Source organism: Phoxinus phoxinus, assembly GCF_949152265.1.
Source record: "Phoxinus phoxinus genome assembly, chromosome: 13".
In the NCBI taxonomy this organism is placed as follows: domain Eukaryota; kingdom Metazoa; phylum Chordata; class Actinopteri; order Cypriniformes; family Leuciscidae; genus Phoxinus; species Phoxinus phoxinus.
The window spans coordinates 22,662,907-22,680,967 of record NC_136888.1 but is presented as its reverse complement, the minus strand read 5'-3'; the positions used below and the strand labels follow the sequence as shown (position 1 = coordinate 22,680,967).

At 39.0% G+C, this 18,061-nt stretch overlaps 1 protein-coding gene across 1 annotated transcript; it reads right to left on the bottom strand.

Moving 5' to 3' along the window:
• Positions 1 to 286: 286 nt before the first annotated feature.
• vgll2b (vestigial-like family member 2b) lies at positions 287 to 9,095 on the bottom strand. The gene is made up of 4 exons (XM_079632411.1): positions 8,713 to 9,095; positions 7,812 to 8,118; positions 2,615 to 3,022; positions 287 to 1,114 (listed from the first exon to the last, which is right to left on the bottom strand). Exons 1-4 carry the CDS (start codon positions 8,797 to 8,799, stop codon positions 1,071 to 1,073), a joined length of 846 nt encoding a protein of 281 aa, XP_079488537.1. The 5' UTR covers positions 8,800 to 9,095; the 3' UTR covers positions 287 to 1,070.
• Between the last annotated feature and the right edge of the window lie 8,966 nt (positions 9,096 to 18,061).

The window sequence follows — 18,061 nt, the reverse complement described above, 5'->3', positions numbered from 1 at the left end:
CTATAACATCAGTGATAAGCCTGGAACATCTTTGCTTCCAGAGGAACATAAACACAGTATTAAATCTAGGCTTCAGGAGCTCATCGTTACCCAACATACAAAACATGAATAAAGGCTTTCCGTTCCTATGACTTACATGATAGCTGGAAGGGTTTCTTTGGTTCACAATTTGGATGCCATGTAGACAAATCAGCTTTTTAATGTTCAACTCAAATCTGAGATATATAACATATAACCGTAGAAGTCTTTTTGAAATTAGTAATATACCATGACAAGAACAAGGCAACATATTTAAATGCATGTTTAATAAGGAAATACAAACACATTCTTGCATTTTTAGTCTTTTCATTTTGAATTCAATAAAGTATACCGAAACATAAAAAATACACCACAAATGACTTTCCCCTTATAACAACATCAATGTAACCTTTTCAGTTCTATACAGTGGTTCATTAACTTGGGAAATAATTTTATTTCACTCTTTTGGTATGGTTTATTAATTCTTTGAGATCTGTTTCACACCATGTAAAGAAAAAAAAAAGAAAAAAACAGCACTGGCCGTGAGTGTATTTTAATTGAAACACATAAATACTATGGTATATATAAATAAAAATACTGTACATGAGAAGAAAAAAATAATGCAAAGATACAATACAAACATATTGCTGCCATCCTTATTCAATCAATATAAACAGCCAGATTTTTCGGAAATGTATCATTCCATATACTGCACCATGCGATGTTTCTTACACCTCAACGTCCAAACAGAGAACCGAAGAGGGCAAGCTGGATTTTTTCACCACAATAAATTAATTAAAAAAAGATCAAAAAGAGGAAAAACGGATCAAAAACAGAAAGACCATGTCGTCTAGTGCCCCTTCCTCCCCCAGGCGTTCTCTCATCACCCTATGTTCATATCTCCATGGTGCACACAAATAGTCCTGGAGCGTGTTCAGAGCGTGTGCAGAGCTGGTGGAGAGCCGGAGTGCGTGGGGGCAAAAGAAACAACAGTTCGGCTACAATGGGCCAAACTGCAGGCTTTAATTGGATGGTCGATGAAGGGCTTCTCATTAAAACCAGTAGAGCTCCTTCCCTTTCTTGTGGTGCTGGAGACCTGCGGTGCAAAGCAGACGCGAACACAAAGGCTGAAAACAAGGAGGACCCATATACACACACAATCTCCATGGTGGCTGCAAACTCTCTATATAATAAGCACCAACAACTGAGGCCAAACAATCCATTTCCTGCCATTAACCTGTAGGGCATGTGGCTTGTTTGCTTTTAACATAATTCATGCACCTTTCTAAACGGAGCATTCTGAAAACTTGATGGGTAATTGCTGGTAAACTCTCAGTTAGTTTGGAAAATGAAGCTCTGTGAAATTAAATTAAATTAAATGAAAGCTTAAGTTTACCTGCAAATTATTGATCAAGTTTTCACAATGTTCTGTTAAAAAAAAAAGAGTATGCAAAATAGTTTAAATGCTAAAGCTACAAAGGTAGAAGTTTTTTTTTTTTTAAGTTTATAGGCCTATTATATATTTATGTCTTAAATTTGGCATTTTAAGATTGTTCTACAAAACAGATGTGTCCCTTTTACACATGTACAATATATCAATTTGATAATGAATAGCTGATGCTGACTTACCCTTACAGTACAAATATATATATATATACACACACACACATTCACAGAATGAGTTACAACAGATTTCTATAGTTCACAGCATGCTTTGCTTAAAGGTTAAATGTTAAAATTAAGTGTTATTTAATGTTTAATTCAATATTGATGTGTGTGTGTGGGGGGGGGGGGGGGGTCTGTTAGTGTTTAATGTTCTATTATTTTGGAATTTAAGAGGTTTTCTGGTATGTTTGAGTTTTTGGGGTTTCCATTGTGCTGAAGAGTAGAGCCTGTGGTTCGGTTGACAATTGGCCGAAGACTATAAATTACTATATTTTTATAGTAATGACTGTGTACTCCTCAGCACAGTGATCATCCTTTGGATAAATACTTTAGTACATGCAGGTGTTCTTGTGCTTTAGTGTACTAGCTTGAAAATATTAAACATTTATAATGTAAATAATTAAACAATATATACATGTGTGTGTTATGCTTCATGAGAAAATATATCTGCAATATATTACACATGCAGTACAATATCTGATCACATACATCAATATATTATGAAGTGAATATAAAATTGCATATATATTAGTAAATATATTGTCACATATTTTTCCATATAAGTGGCAATTCCTTATTCAATATATTGTAATATATTAACACAATATATTATTCTGTATTTTTATATCAAATATACTGTGAAACCATTGAATATATTGATCATTCATATATAGGGAAATATATTTTCTTTTCATAAGGGTATACTATTTGTTAATATTGACATTTCTGATGTTGTGTTCCCAAGATTGGCATCAACCTTGTTACCATAATTTTCCTTTTTAAAGTGATGAACTATTTTATGAATCAACATAAATCAAAAACATAATCATAATTTCAAGAAGTACACTCTTCAGGGACACATTCAATTCTTATCAATTCAAAACATTATGTTTTATTTTGTTGCTGTTTTGCCTACATTGGAACACTTTACCTGATTCCATGTTGAGAGCCAGACTCTGTGCCACTTCCCCAGGCGGAAGCAGCCCTGGCCATGTTGCAGTGGGTTCCAGCTTTCCCACTTCATAATGCCCAGGCAGCGTGGAGAGATGAGGCGGCCGGACGGCAGGCATCAGCAGAGGTCCATAGTGGGCATCCAGCCCGGGATTGGAGTACAGTTCGTGGAGGGGCCGTGGGGGGGGATAGGGCTGGCTTTGAGAGTAGCTCCAGGACTCTGATGGGTGCGGGTGAGCGTGTGAGTGAGACAGACCGGGGTGCAAGGCCTGGGCGTACGGGTCCATAGCGTAGGTGGGATCACAATGGGGCCGGCTGGGCGGAGGGGGGTAGTTACTGTCCCAGAAAGATGGAGGGAAACTGCGTCGACTGCTTGAGGATGAAGCTTCTGATGGGGAGAGAAAAGAAAGAATGACAAATGAGAAACAGAGACATACATTTTTAGGGAAGGATCAACTTCTTAAGGATTTACTGTCCATAAAATTTGGGGAGCTGTTGAGGTATGTCCCACACAACAAAATGTTTTTGGTGCCCCTTGCTCAGTTACCTAACACTCAACTTATAAACAAAAACATTTTGTGGTATGTAAATGTAAAAAATTATGATTAAAAATGACCGCACAGTACTGTTCAGGACAATAATGGGGGCTTGGGGCAAAAATGCTACCAAAATTACTAAAAAATGCCTCTAAAAAATGCACCAATGTGCAAATTGGTGCACAAAATGGACCTTACAAGCCTTATTTTGTTTATTTAGATTTATATATATATATATATATATATATATATATATACACATAAGCAAATCATATGAACAAGAGAGCAATTTTTTCCCAGATATCAGTACAATTGCAAATGTTTTTTATACAATTTTATATATTTTTAAATAGATTTAATACCGGTACTATAAACAGTTCAATGAACAAAAAGTTAGTATTAAGTGACTTACATTTAAGGCATAATTATGTCTGTTTTTGATGTATTTTGGAACGGAAATAGTTCCAAAAAAGCCCGAAACAGAACAGCAGGGTATGGAAATACATATTGGCAGGTAGGTACATTGTATCATTACATTCTGACCGAATGCAATTATTAGATTAATTTTTGGGGGGTCCTTAGACATTCATGGACGATATATGTACATGTTTTAACTAACTTCTATTATTGATTGCTATTAGGATGTGAATAGAGTTTCAAACATTATAACAAAAAAGTGTGATATGACATTCAATAAGGTTAGAGAAAATATTGTTCTTATAAATTTGCAATAATGCCCTTGGGAATCTGTTTAATGAAGTTCAATGGAAAGTTCATTTCTATCATTGCTACTGTTGTTATGGTGACCTCCTCATGCAAATATGCCCTCTGTTCACTAGCATCTCTTCAGGGGGCTCTGACTAACTTGTAATCTCACGTTGGTGATTACTGAATGTTGTGTGACCACCATTGAAACTTCCTTTGGAGTGTTCAAGCTTTAATAAGAGGGGTCAGACCCCCCATAATTTGCACGCTGGTGTCAGTTAGTTATCATATTATTATAGGTTAAGCTGAGATGACATTTCTCTGAGTCTCATTTGTCCACATATAAGGCCGTTGCACCTTAGACTCTCAGGTCAGACTTGTCACATGATTTCACATGATTTCCAGCCCCACGCCCTCAGATGTCTTTCTGATTGAATCATATGGTGTTCCATTTGCTTCTAAAGAGCTTAGCACACATCACAGAAATACACACAGCCACATGAGAGAGATGAGAGACGGAAAGAGAGAGAGAGGGAGAGAGAGAGCTAGAAAGGAGTAAGGAAACCCACTAAAGATATAGAGGTCAAGACAAGAAAATGTGTTTGACTGAAGAAAAACAGACATGTTTGACTCACATCTTTTGCAGTGTTTCGCACATGACATGTTAAAAGTTAAAAGAAGTTCTCTGAAACAGAAAACCAACAGTTGTTATCCCTAACCGTGCCAAACAGATTATTTTTTGCACCCATTGCTGCCACTTGTGAACTCTTTTTAAAAACGCAGCTCAAGAGCCTGCTTTTTTTCCGTTCCACTGACCTGCATTCTGTGTGAATGGCCCCTAAGACAGTCTGCCTGTCCTAAAGGTCTATAAAGTTTAAACCTGGAGAACCGCATGTGGTTTTCTTCTACTGTCATGTCAGTTCCACAACACCTCCACAGACCTGCAGAACCCTGTCTCTGCTCGTGCCCTCACCTGTTGTTTTTACTAACCCTCTCGCCCCCTGTAACCCTTCGTAGAATGTGGAGGGAGGGGTGAAGTATGTTTTTAGCTGTTACTTTTATATTTAGAATTCTTCTGAAAAAAGACACCGGTGATGTAGTCGTGATCAGAGGAGGGGTGGACGAGCTCCTCATAAATCTGACACTTGGTATTGTGAGCTGTTTGAACGCGATACGAGCTCGAGCCACTGCGCTTACCGCCACGTATAAACATAGTATCTGTTGGGAGGCAGGCAGTGTCTGAGAGGCTAGATGAAGATGTCACAGGGAGGGAGGGAGGGAGGAAATATACCAAAGGTTCATTAAGGTAAACACACATTAAGCACCACCTTGCATTGCAGACACTAGTGTGATCTGGTATTCAACAGGCTCCGCACGCTATCTCACTTGGTGGCACAAAAGGGGCAGAAAGTAAAAGACATTTGCGACTAATTGTGACTATGCAACATTGTCAGTTCGCTCCTGTCCACCCAAAAACATTAAAATTCTGTCATCATTCACTCATCCTCATGATATTGTGAGCTCATATGATTGAAACTCATTGACTTTAAAAAGGTCATGAATTGAGAAATTAAATTTGATCTTTTGACATGTACGAGGTATAACGATAGCCTCATGTCACGATTCGATAAACTCACGATACAATATTATTGCGATACTCCAAGACATATGATAAAAGGTTAACAAAAATGTTACTGTTGATTAAAATGCTAAATTTGATCTTACATTGTGGCTATAAATGAATAGGCTTGGACTTGGTGCTGATAACCCAATGAACAGGACAATGGTGACACCAGAATACAAATATTCATGATTCTGAAGCTGAAAATACAGAATTGTATTAGATGAATATGCTTGCACTCTGTCACTCACTAATGTAGGTCACTTTTTACTGGTAACATAAGACATTTGGCATTATCAGGACCCACAAATATTCCATTATATTCAACATTATGCTATATAGTAGTGTAATGTAGTACTGACACTAACACTCTGAAAACTAGAATTTTTTTCTCACACAGTAATTGTATTTTTGGTGAACTACACAATAAATATTGTCACCACGATACATATTGTTGCTTTTTTGTATTGCAATATATTGTGACACGATATATTGTTACACCCCTAGTAAGAGGTCATTGTACTATTAAAACGTCCTGTTAGTTTCAAAACTCAAAACTTCCTTGTTAATCCAAAAACAACTTTTATTAAAACTCCAAAAACAACTTGTTATGGATTTTGTCACATTATAGTGCGACGAAAGACCACCTCTGCAGATCAACACCAACTTCTACATCATCGCATCTTTGGCCCTGTCCACTGCATTAGTGAGATGAGAAGGAGAGAAGAGAAGTACAGGACCACCGGACTGAAAATAACATTACCTTGATACTAATGTTAGGAAAGTGTTTATTTATTTTCAACTATGTGAATGTCTCTGTAGAGCATTATTTGTTTTTTCGGAACATTTTACTGTGGATTATTTGGTAAATTATGGTACGTTTACATGACAACAATGTACAAAAAACTGAAAAGTTTTTCCTTTGCAGCTTTCAAGTACAGACACCATTGTTAAACCGATCCCCGTTCACATGGATCTCATAAAATGACTAAAAACGCTGTATTATGCATGCCAGGCCAGTAGTTGGCGATGTCCCTTTGTAAATAAAAACTACGTACGTGCATAGACTGAACACGTAATACGGATCCACATGATGTCACCGTTTTCACAAATTCACGTTTTTGTATTTTACACGGAGACTATAACGGTATTGTTTTCAAAAACTTGCATTTTGAAACTGTTTTCAAAAGTTTACGTTTCAGAGCCCCAATACGCTTTTGTCATGTGTCAAAACGCATAAAAAGTTTTACGTTTAAGTTGAAAAACCTTTTTTAGACTTTTACTGAAAGATACCGACCTGACAGTAATGCTACAACGTAAGTAACCGTATTAATTCTAATGCCTGATCTGTGATCATTGATTTATGAAATGTAATGATTCATGCGTAAGTCAGACATTATTTGTCTCAAATTGTCAATTTTACTTTGTTTCTCTTAGTAGTGTGATTAAATTATATACAGAAAACAATCAAAGAACCCTTTCTTTATAATCGCTGAAGTTGTCAATCTACAGACATATCTGTCATCGACGACTACAATGCTTATTGCCGCAACCTTTCATGCGACACGAGTGGATCTAAATCTAATAATTAACACTTTTCAAGATCAGTTCATCTCGACAGCTGGAATAGTAAAAACGTAGCCTAGTAAAAGTTTTTGAAAGAGTACCACATGTAATACTTATTTCATATGCAAAGATGTTAGCCAATCATAGCAGTGGGCGTTTACATTGAAGTCTCACAGCAGACACGCCCCTTCACCCTTTTCCACCAAGGCAGAGCAGGTGCTGGTTCGGAGCCAGAGCCTAGTTTCAAATCGGTTCTTTGTTTTTCGACCACCAAAGCACCAGCTCCGAACCAGTAAAAGTGGGTAATATTTTAATAATCTGAAGAACCTTTTTCCACTAGCCTATAAAGAACCTTTGTAATTGTAGATTTTAAAAAGTTCTTAATGGAACCATCAATGCAAATAACAACCTTTATTTTTAAGAGTGCAGAAGAAAGAAAGTCGCTTAGGTTTGGAATGACACGGGATGAGTAAATAACAATAACACTTATGGGTGAACTATCCCTTTAAGAATCCATCATTCTTTCAATTCTCTCTAACTTTGTTCTAACAAGCAGCTTCATTCAGTTCCATTAAATTCAAATTGATTTGATTCAGTGCAGTTCATTTGAATGCAGATGAGCTGAGATTGCTTAGCTGAGATAATTTGTGCACGCAAATGATATGCAGTGATTTTAAATTCCTTTTCTTGTGCCTATTTCTTGCATCTGTCTCAGATCAAACCGATGGACACTTTTGCCACACTCTCACCTGTGCTGGGATCGCTGTGCCTCTTTTTGCCCTCGGCCTCCATGTAGGTGCTGAGAGCTCTGGAGAAGTGTTCGTCCACCACGCTGCTAATGTCCCCTTGGTAGTAGGTGAAGAGAATGCATCGTGAGCTCAGATATTCTGCCTCCCCGACCTCCTTGTCCTTCGTAGCCTCCTCTACCTGTCCGGACGAAGGGTATGGTGATGGGGACGGACCCCCCGAGCTTGAGCTTCCGGCAGAAACCGGGACCCCCACACTGTCCATCAGATCCCTGCAGCGAGACGAGGGGCTTCTCAGACCAAGGGGTGCCTAAGAAAATAGTTGTGAACATTTTGTTGTGTGTATGTATGACTGTGTCAATGTTTATGCTTGTGTGTCTGAACCATTTGACTACCAATGCAATTGCAATCATATATAAAAGATAAAACCAGAACTAGTTGTCACAGGGACGTTACATTTTGAATAACTATACAGATATGTGTCAAAAATCCAGTTACGCCAATACTTGTTTTCTCTGCAGTCTCTATTAAATTAGAATAAAACTATCTTAAATTAGGATTATTTTTCTGAATTCTATCCTCAAAATTAAAATTAATATAGACTATTTACTCAGACAACATGCCCAGAGCAAAAGGTCATGTCATGTGTTCAGTGAGCTGAATCTTTTTAGCTGTATTTCTGTAACTTAAATGTTCAACTGCTTTTAATAGCCAAGACTTGAAGGTTTGCGAAATAGTCACTGGAGTGTGACAACGTGCCCCGGTCTAGTCGACCTCACACACACAGCAAACAGATTCGTCATGTATAAACAATAAAAGGTGAGGATAAAATACGCAAAAACGTGCATGTTTAATGTAATAGTAATTTATCAAAGCATTTCACATTGCTGGGAAACGTGCTTACCGGTAAAGTGCTGATGAATGCTGAAGCTTTGTGCGCGTACGGTGCGTAATGACCATAAGCCGGGTACATAACATCCAGACAACTCATGATAACCCGCTCGCTCCTCTTGGCTCGCAGGCAACGGAACAGTCGCGCTGTGTTTCACGTGCAGAAGCAGAGAAACGGGTAAGGAAAGTCAGGTAGGACAGTGCAACATCTCGGTGTCGGTAAGATCGGTAAGCAGAGCGCGCGGTGACTGATCAGCGGTCCAAGGTGACGCACACCTGACAGCTGCGCTCGCGGGACTGTGGTTTGGTTTATACCACAGAATGTGCCCAAGACAGAGCTTCACATGACGACCCCTCCCACCCCACACCAAGACCCCCGACCACCCTCTAAAATGTAACTGCGTGATCCACACAATGCAGAGCACGTCCGTGAGTTTGGGCTACTGCACTGGCAACATTCATGCCATGATTGATTGTCAAAGCAATTAGCCTACGAGATGGATTTTGAATATGTGCAAAATATGTGCAAAAGCATTTTTCTATAACACAAATTTATAGGCCTACAGATTTAAAATGATAGCAGAGATAGCCTACAAACAGTAGGCCTAAGTGTTAAAAAACATTTTGTTAGTTTGTCTTAAACCTTGAGAAGGCTACTCCCGTTTTCTTCTAAAAGTTAAAGTTATTTAGAAATGAAGATGTATGTGTGTGTTATTAGGGATGGTACAAAGTAGCTACCCCAAAGTTGTAACTCTGAGAAAACATGGACATCAGTTTAGATTTTGTTTTAATGTATATTACTTTATTATTTTACATTGTGCAATAATATTTTTTCAAAAATAATACTTGTAATTAATACAATAAAAATTATGATAAAAATATAAAATAAATGCATATTAATAATAAACTAAAACAATAAAATTAAATTTACTTTCATTTACATATAAAATTTCATACCATCTGCTAGCTATAAAACATCATGTAGTAAACTTAACTTGCTGTGCTGAAGAACATTCAGGTATTTGGCTGATTCTCAGGGTGGCACATTGGTGTGAGGTATAGACTGGACACCCAATCCATACCAGCACTTCAGCAAAGAGATTCCTCTCAAATCTAGCTCACATTATCACCTTCACTTAAACAAACTCGAGGTCAGTCAAACACGCACCCATAAATGTTGTCTCTGTTCCACTAGTTCAGAATAATATTCCAAATCAAAGCTGTTAATGCTGTATTCAAGAAGGAACCTCCTCTAGATCCTGCTCTGTAGACTGTTTTAGATAGCCTATTCTTTTAGATATTAATATGTGCACATCGGCTCTTGAGTGCCAGGAGTTTTCTGACAGACATTCTAGAACGTTAAGAGAATCGTGTGGAATATTTGCAGAATTTCATCCAGCAGTGTTAAACAGAGAGGAATGTCTCTGAAGTGTTTGCTCAGGGTCGACAGAGGCGATGTGTGCCAGAACTATGTCAGCTTCAATTGACCAATAAACTCTGTCTAATTTGATCGGTTTCAGACCAACTGTTTCTACTAGCTGTCGTTTTTTCCCTTTATTTTTAATAAACTCTGAAACAAAAACAAATATACAAATCACCTAATAGAATGTAAATGTAAATATTATAAAAATATAATAAACATATAATAATAATTATTATAATTATTACACTTTAGTTAAGGGTCTAATTCTAATTATTTACTAGTTGCTTATTAGCATGCATATTAGGATATTAGCTGTTTATTCATATTTTTATCAAGCACATATTAATGCCTTATATTCTGCATGACCATATTCTGAATCCCTTAAAGGAGAACTCCGGTCAATTTTAACATTGAGCTCAATTTTTAGTAAATTTGGAGTGCTGTCAATACAGAGAACAACGACAAAAATCGGTGTTGCCTACACTGTGTTATCCTATTTTTAAAATGTACACCCTATTGACTTGAATGGGGCAAGTTTTAAACTTAACCAGTTCTTAGTCTTATCATCCTTGATGTGTCATTACAAGTGCCCAGCCATGTTGAGTGATTCCTTCAGAGTGAACACGAGTGAATCTGACTGCAGTAGATGTGAAAGATATGAATAAAAATGATGTTATATCAGCCAGCGCACAGACCTGTATTTAGTTCCTGTTTTCGGTCGAAGTCCAAAGTAGTCGATTGTCGAGTTCACGCGCATAGGTTTAGTTACTATGATCACGCGCGTAGCACTTTTAGCATAGCTTAGCATAGATCATTGAATCTGATTAGACCGTTAGCATCTCTCTCAAAAAAGTGACCAAAGAGTTTAGATATTTTTCCTATTTAAAGCTACACTGTGTGATTTTTACCCCCATCTAGCGGTGAAAAGGTATATGACCATCCAGTGAATATTAGTTTATGTTCCTCTCAATTCCGAGTTCGTTTTAACTCCTACGGTGGCCAATGTAGTCCAAGATTAACATGGCTTCCAGTTCGACCTCGTGCATGAGTATTCCTTCAAGTGATGAGGTTACTTTAGAAGACTATTATAATTTGCAGTAATTTAATTTGTCATTTAACATATAGGTTATGACATCTATGTAAAATGAATAATAGTTTTATGTTTTCGTTATTTTTTTTACCTTTTCATTGCTAACATCAAGACGAATGCAAGCTAATCTTAGTAAAGTAACTTTTATCAGTGCTATCGTTATTCTGTATATTGTACGACATCACTAGCGTAAGCAAAGTTTACATTGTAGGCTATATCATTTTCTCCGTGAGCAGAGATCAGTTGATGTGACGCGAAAGGCAAAGTTTGAATTAACGGGTATGTCCCTCTTTGGCTAATGTACTTTCAAGATGGAGGGGCAACATGGCGACTGACATTTGAACCCCTCACCCGTATGTATTTTCAATGGCATATTATACACTCACGAGAATACTTTATTACTTGAACGAAGTAAATTTACATTAATGAGCACATATACTTTTGAAAGAGCTAAGTGTTTTTAGCTAAGAATAAACTAAAAAAGTTACACAGTGTAGCTTTAAAACTTAACTCTTCTGTTGTTACATCGTGTACTAAGATCTATGCTACGCTATACGCTATGCTAAAAGTGCTACCGCCAGACGCGGAGATCGGCTGAATGGATTAAAATGGAAAGCAGTAAAACTCAACTGTTTAACTCTAGGGCAGTGGGAAAATGAGCCTATTTCCAAAAAAAGTGAGAGTGTTTCTTTAACAACTACCTTACTAACCATTAATAAGCAGTAATTGTGGGTTTATTAAAGCAAAAGTCATAGTTAGTTAGTTAACTTAATAGTGAGAATTGGACCCTAATCTAAAGGTTGTTCTATTATTATTACTATTATTATATTAAAAGTAAACGTACATCATATAACAAGATATTATTCATTGTTTAAGCAGGTTCCGTCTATACTGTCAAATATTGTCTGATCAGTACTAAAACTAAAGAAATCACTTGCAGAACTTCATGCAAATGCATTGTAATGAGTTGTACTAACGAAACCGTTAAAATATACTCGTACAATTATGGAGTACGTTTATGGGAATGAGAGACACGGACACTTGAGACAAAGTCAAGCTCCACACTGCTGTCATGAGTGCATGCTTAACTATTCCCTGCTGGAGGTCAAGAGGTCTGAGACTATTAACCTCTCATTTTACATGCATTTAAAAGACTTGTTATCTGAATGCATTCTGGAGTCATGGACATGCTGTTGCCCATCTAATGTCTGTCTCGGCTGAAGCGCACTGTGAAACTTTACTCGCATTGGTGTGGGTTTTTTTTGGGGAGACAGAGGGAATGATGCAATGCCACTGGGAAAGGGGTTGAGAGCTTCAGCGTGACGGACAGCTGCTCCTGACGACACGCAGCACAGGGTTTAAAACAGACTGCGCTATGACCACATGAAGGAGGAACCATTTATATTAATGGCCATGACCGATTGCTCTCTCTCTCTCTCTCTCTCTCTCTCTCTCTCTCTCTCTCTTTCTCTCTCTCTCTCTCTCTCTCTCTCTCTCTCTCTCTCTCTCTCTCTCTCTCTCTCTCTCTCTCTCTCTCTCTCTCTCTCTCTCTCTCTCTCTCTCTCTCTCTCCTCTCTCTCTCTCTCTCTCTCTCTCTCTCTCTTTCTCAAAGTCTTCCCAGCAACACATATCACTCTCTCCTTCCTTTTTGGAACAGTAAGTCATTTGTCATTACTAAGAAAACAGGTTGTATGACTATATGCGTATGTGTGTGATGTCTAGCCCAGTCTGTATCACAATCTCTGAGCAACAGCGAATGACCCCTGATGTTCAGCTCTGAGTGACCAAACTAGGGAACAGAGAAGAAGGACAGACGCCCCCTCGTTCCCTCTCTCTCTCTCTCTCTCTCTCTCTCTCTCTCTCTCTCTCTCTCTCTCTCTTCTCTCTCTCTCTCTCTCTCTCTCTCTCTTTCATTCACTGTCCAGATCCATCTTCCTAAGACTGTGCGTTTGTGTGTGTGTGTGTGTGTGTGTGTGTGTGTATGTGCGTGCGTGCGTGCGTGTGTGTGTGTGTGTGTGTGTGTAAACGAGCAGAAAATAAACATTGATTGCATCATTATTTGGTTTAGACCCTTGATGCTAGACCAATTCTCTCAGTCATAAAACTAAACTGACAACTCAGTCAGGTGATCACAGGGATTAAAATACCATGTAAAACATATCGCATGATTGTATAAATATGAGCAATAAAAATCACTGATAGTTTTTCAAGTTCTGCTATTCTTTCAGATTCTCTTACAGCTTGTTTTAGTTGCCATGAAATACATTTTTAAACCAAATATTTATATATGTTTTGATATTTATTTATGCTAATGTATTTATTAATACAGTTGGGTGAAATAAAGTTGATTGCAGGATCTAATTGCAAGCAAGTAAAATATTTATTTACAACATACTCAAGAACATGAACAGACCAACCAATGTAAACATGACGTGAACTGATAACATACAGAAGGAAATAGAGCTTAAATACACAGAGCAAACCATCAACTAAATGAACATCAGGTACAAACGATAATCAAACAATGAAACTAACTACAAGCGGTAAAAGGGAACAAAGGGAAAAAAACAGCAAAAACCAACTTATAGTAAACCTCAAACAGATAAAATAGATAAAACAGAAAAAGGTTTTATGATTTGTTAGTTTTAGTGAACTATAATAGTAATACTATAACTGTAACTATAACAGGAAACAGGAACAATGTTCTCAGGTACTTATTGAAGAGATTCAAAGCCCAGGCAAATATCACAGCGTGGTGAAAGGCACTTGAATGACTTAACTTGTTAACAGTTCTTTGTCTTTGCAGGATGACCCGGGACTTGTTAGAATGGATGCAGTCTGAAGATGACAGGCAGATGATCAGGCAGGGAGTCTGGTAAGACATCTACACGTGGATGAGTAGGCAATGGGAATACTGTTTATGCAAGTCAGGTGATTAGTGACAGGTGCGGGGAATCAGTACTCGGGTGAGTTTGAATGAGGAGGCGGAGTTGCAGGGTCTGATGCTGATGGAATGGCTGAATCCTTGATTGACCAGACCTTTTGACCAGGTTGGTAGACCCTCTGGCTCCAAGACCCTCTCGCTCTCCTGGAACCAGTGGTTGACAGCTGGAACCTCCAATGGCTCTCCTGACCAGGGAAACAGGGGCGGCTGAAAGCCGAGTATGCACTGAAAGGATTGGCGCAGAGAGTTTTGGGCGTACTCAGCTCAGGGAAGATACCGGCTCCGGATGTTTTGGTGGCTATGGCAATCTCAGCGTTCTCAGGAAGCATCCTATCTCCTGGATCTTCCTCTCCATCTGCCCATTCGATCGTGGATGGTAGCCGGATGTTAAACTCACTGACTCACCTAGGAGACAGAATAATGCTCTCCATACTCTGGAGATGAACTGAGGTCCTCTGTCCGAGACAATGTCCTTACGAAAGCTGTAATTGCGAAACACGTAAGTGAACAGAGCCTCAGAAGTCACTATAGCCAAAGGTAATCCTATAAGGGGATGAGGCGGCAGGCTTTGGAGAATCGGTCCACGACCATAAGGATACAGTTCAAGGCAGGTAGGTCCGTGATGAAGTCCACTCCTAGGTGTGACCAGGGTTGGTGAGGAATGGGCAGCAATTGGAGTTTCCCTTAGGGAGATGGCATGGTGACTTCCTGAGACATGCCTGACCACCAATAACGATTGCGGATGAGCGAAAGAGTTTGTTGACTGCCTGGATGTTCAGATCCCAGGGAAGAGTGTACAGAGTCCATGAGGGATAGCCGTGAGCAAATGGAACATAAATCCGTCCCTCAGGACCTCCCGCCAAAGCAGGTTGAGTGCGGGTGGCTTCGACGATCTGTTCGTCCAGGTCCTATTGGATAGGACAGATGATGGCGGCTGAAGGAATGCGCTCTGGGCTACTGTTAGATTGATCAGGTGCATGAATACGAGAAAGTGCATCAGCTTTCTGGTTCTTCATGCCAGGATAAGTGACAGTAGACTTAAACCTGGTGAAGATTAATTCCCAACGGGCCTGAGAAGTTTAGCCTGTCTGAGGTATTCCAGATTCCGGTGATCTGTTATGACCTCGAATTAATGGTTCTCCCCCTCCAGCCAGTGACGCCATTCTTCCAATGAAGCTTGATAGTGAGATGTTCCCATGTTACCAAAGTCATGATTCTGCTCCGCTGGGGATAACTTTTTAGAGAAAAGGCACATGGATGGAGTTTTGGTGGGTCACCCTGCCACTGCGACAGCACCACTCCCACACCCATTGTGGAAGCATCAACATTATTATTAAAAAAACCTCAAAAGCTTTCAATGACTTCAGTAATTACTAGGGAGTTATAAAAAAAATCACTTTAGAATGCTGATCCAAATAATTAGTAATTCTACTGAAGGATTTGGTAATACTTGAGTCATTAGTGGGTTACCATTAGTTATAAATTATGCATTATTCACATTAATAATGAACCTGAATAATAGCTCTAGTAGTCCTCTGGGGGTCCTCTACTTGTGGAGTCACTTGTCCCTGTGTAGTTATTCATTATTGATGGAACAGTATTCTAAAGTGTTACCCAGTAAAGCTGACTACTCAATGAATCTCTTATTTATGTAATACCTGCAATTTGTTATAATGAGAGGATTTGAAAGCGTGCAGAACTCAACAATATAGACAAAATTTCAGCCGTTTTGAGTGGTGAATGGATTCTAACTTAAATGGTAAATGGACTGCATTTATATAGCGCTTTCACAGACCCAATGGCCACCAAAGCGCTTTACATGTTGCCTCACATTCACCCATTCATACACCGACGGCGGTGTCAGCCATGCAAGGCGCCATCCAGCTCGTCGGGAGCAGCTGGGGTTAGGTGTCTTGCTCATGGACACCTCGACACTTGGTCAGGGATTGAACCACCAACCTTCCAGTTTATAGACCAGCAGTTAATATATGGGCAGCTTTTCCCTCTAAAAGCAATCAGAAGAAAGCAGCATCCAGTGGTTCGAACAAGAAAATTCCACGCTATATTCTCAAGTTCGTGGTCAGGGGAAGACTAAACCTTGCCCAGCTTTACACACGCTCCGCCTATGCCTGAATTTAATTTAATTCCTAAAAATAAATACAAAACCCTCCCCATACCACTTGGACACTCAACCATTTATATAAGGAGCCAGATCTTGTGAGGGCCCTGAAACAACAGCCTGCATTTAGGGCCTGATATGGCTCATCACCAAGGGGGTCAGGGCTGGAGGTTATAGTGTTGTTTGTCTTTTTCAGCTATAGCTCTATGTGCGGCATACAGTTGCTGAATAAGCACACACACACACTCACACACACACACACACACACGGTCGTGCTGTCTGTTACCACAACAAAAGCCACAAGCAGTCTGATTCTGCACTATAATCAGCGCTCTAATGTTTGTTTAACTTTAGCTCCAAATTTTTTAACTGTGTTGCATCGAAAACGAGGAGGGACTGAAGATGTCTGATTGTCATGTAAGATTATCTGAAGCTTAAATCTGGTTTCAGACTGAACAAGATCATTGCATGTCCAGACCAGTTATGTTCGATTTTACCCTTGGTGCATCTTATCATAATTTAAACTATTGCAATTATGAATATGGGGTTTAGTATGACTCTTTATGTAAGAAGGTCATTCTTGCTTTTGAAAGTCCAGCATTATTTGTAAACCCATTTGATCATTATACCTAATTTACTTATTTTCCTAAAGCAATGGAATAGATGAATTCTCACCATTGACACAACTCAAAATAAACCTAAAGGATCATATTTTCAGTTATCATTCATTCATACATTCATTCATTTAAGATAAATTATCACCTTTAACACTGCTCACAATAAACCATTGACCTTTAACCCTTAGGATTTATTTTTCTTTAACACAGCTAAACGTTTTATTTCCTTTTAATTTTAAATTGTAAACCTTTAAATTTTGTATATTATTTATTCATATTATATTATATTATTTATATTATATTATATTAAATTAAATTATTATAACCCAAAGCTGAAATAAAGCTAGAAAAAACTGTTAACGTGAGTGCTTACAGTAATTGTGCCCAAACAAACGGACTGTCCTCCTCTCTCAGTAGCCTTTATCTCCATCAAACACTTTCTCCTTGGGCCTGTTTATTAAAAGCTAACCCACTCAGTATGGATAGTACGTGAACAAGCGGCATGGCTGAAGTAACTGACGGGTGCTACATTCCCCCTTTGGCAGCCTGGAGTGTCCCAGCGATGTAGACAAGCAGCTGATGTCATCCTCGGTGTGTGTGTGTGTGTGTGTGTGTGTGTGTGTGTGTGTGTGTGTGTGTGTGTGTGTGTGTGTGTGTGTGTGTGTGTGTGTGTGTGTGTGTGTGTGTGTGTGTGTGTGTGTGTGTGTGTGTGTGTGTGTGTGTGTGTGTGTGTGTGTGTGTGTGTGTGTGTGTGTGTGTGTGTGTGTGTGTGTGTGTGTGTGTGTGTGTGTGTAAAGGGCTAGCAGGAGATTGTCACCCTGCTGTTGAACATTCCTGTCCCAGAAGCACAGGAGGGCACTACTGCCCCCAGAGAAAGAAAGAGAGAGAGAGAGAGAGAGAGAGAGAGAGAGAGAGAGAGAGAGAGAGAGAGAGAGAGAGAGAGAGAGAGAGAGAGAGAGAGAGATAAACTGATTGAAGAGAAGATGCGGTTACAAAGCTGTTGTGTCACATGCTCCCAAGGCCGCCTTAACCTAATGGGAGGCCCCGGGGCTGAGAGGTTTTGTAGGCCCCCCAAATCCCCCCGCCATCCACTCAATTTAGTCTCGTTTTAAAATGGTGTAATCTACATCATAAAATGCATTAGTTTCTTTCAAGACCTGGCAACAACA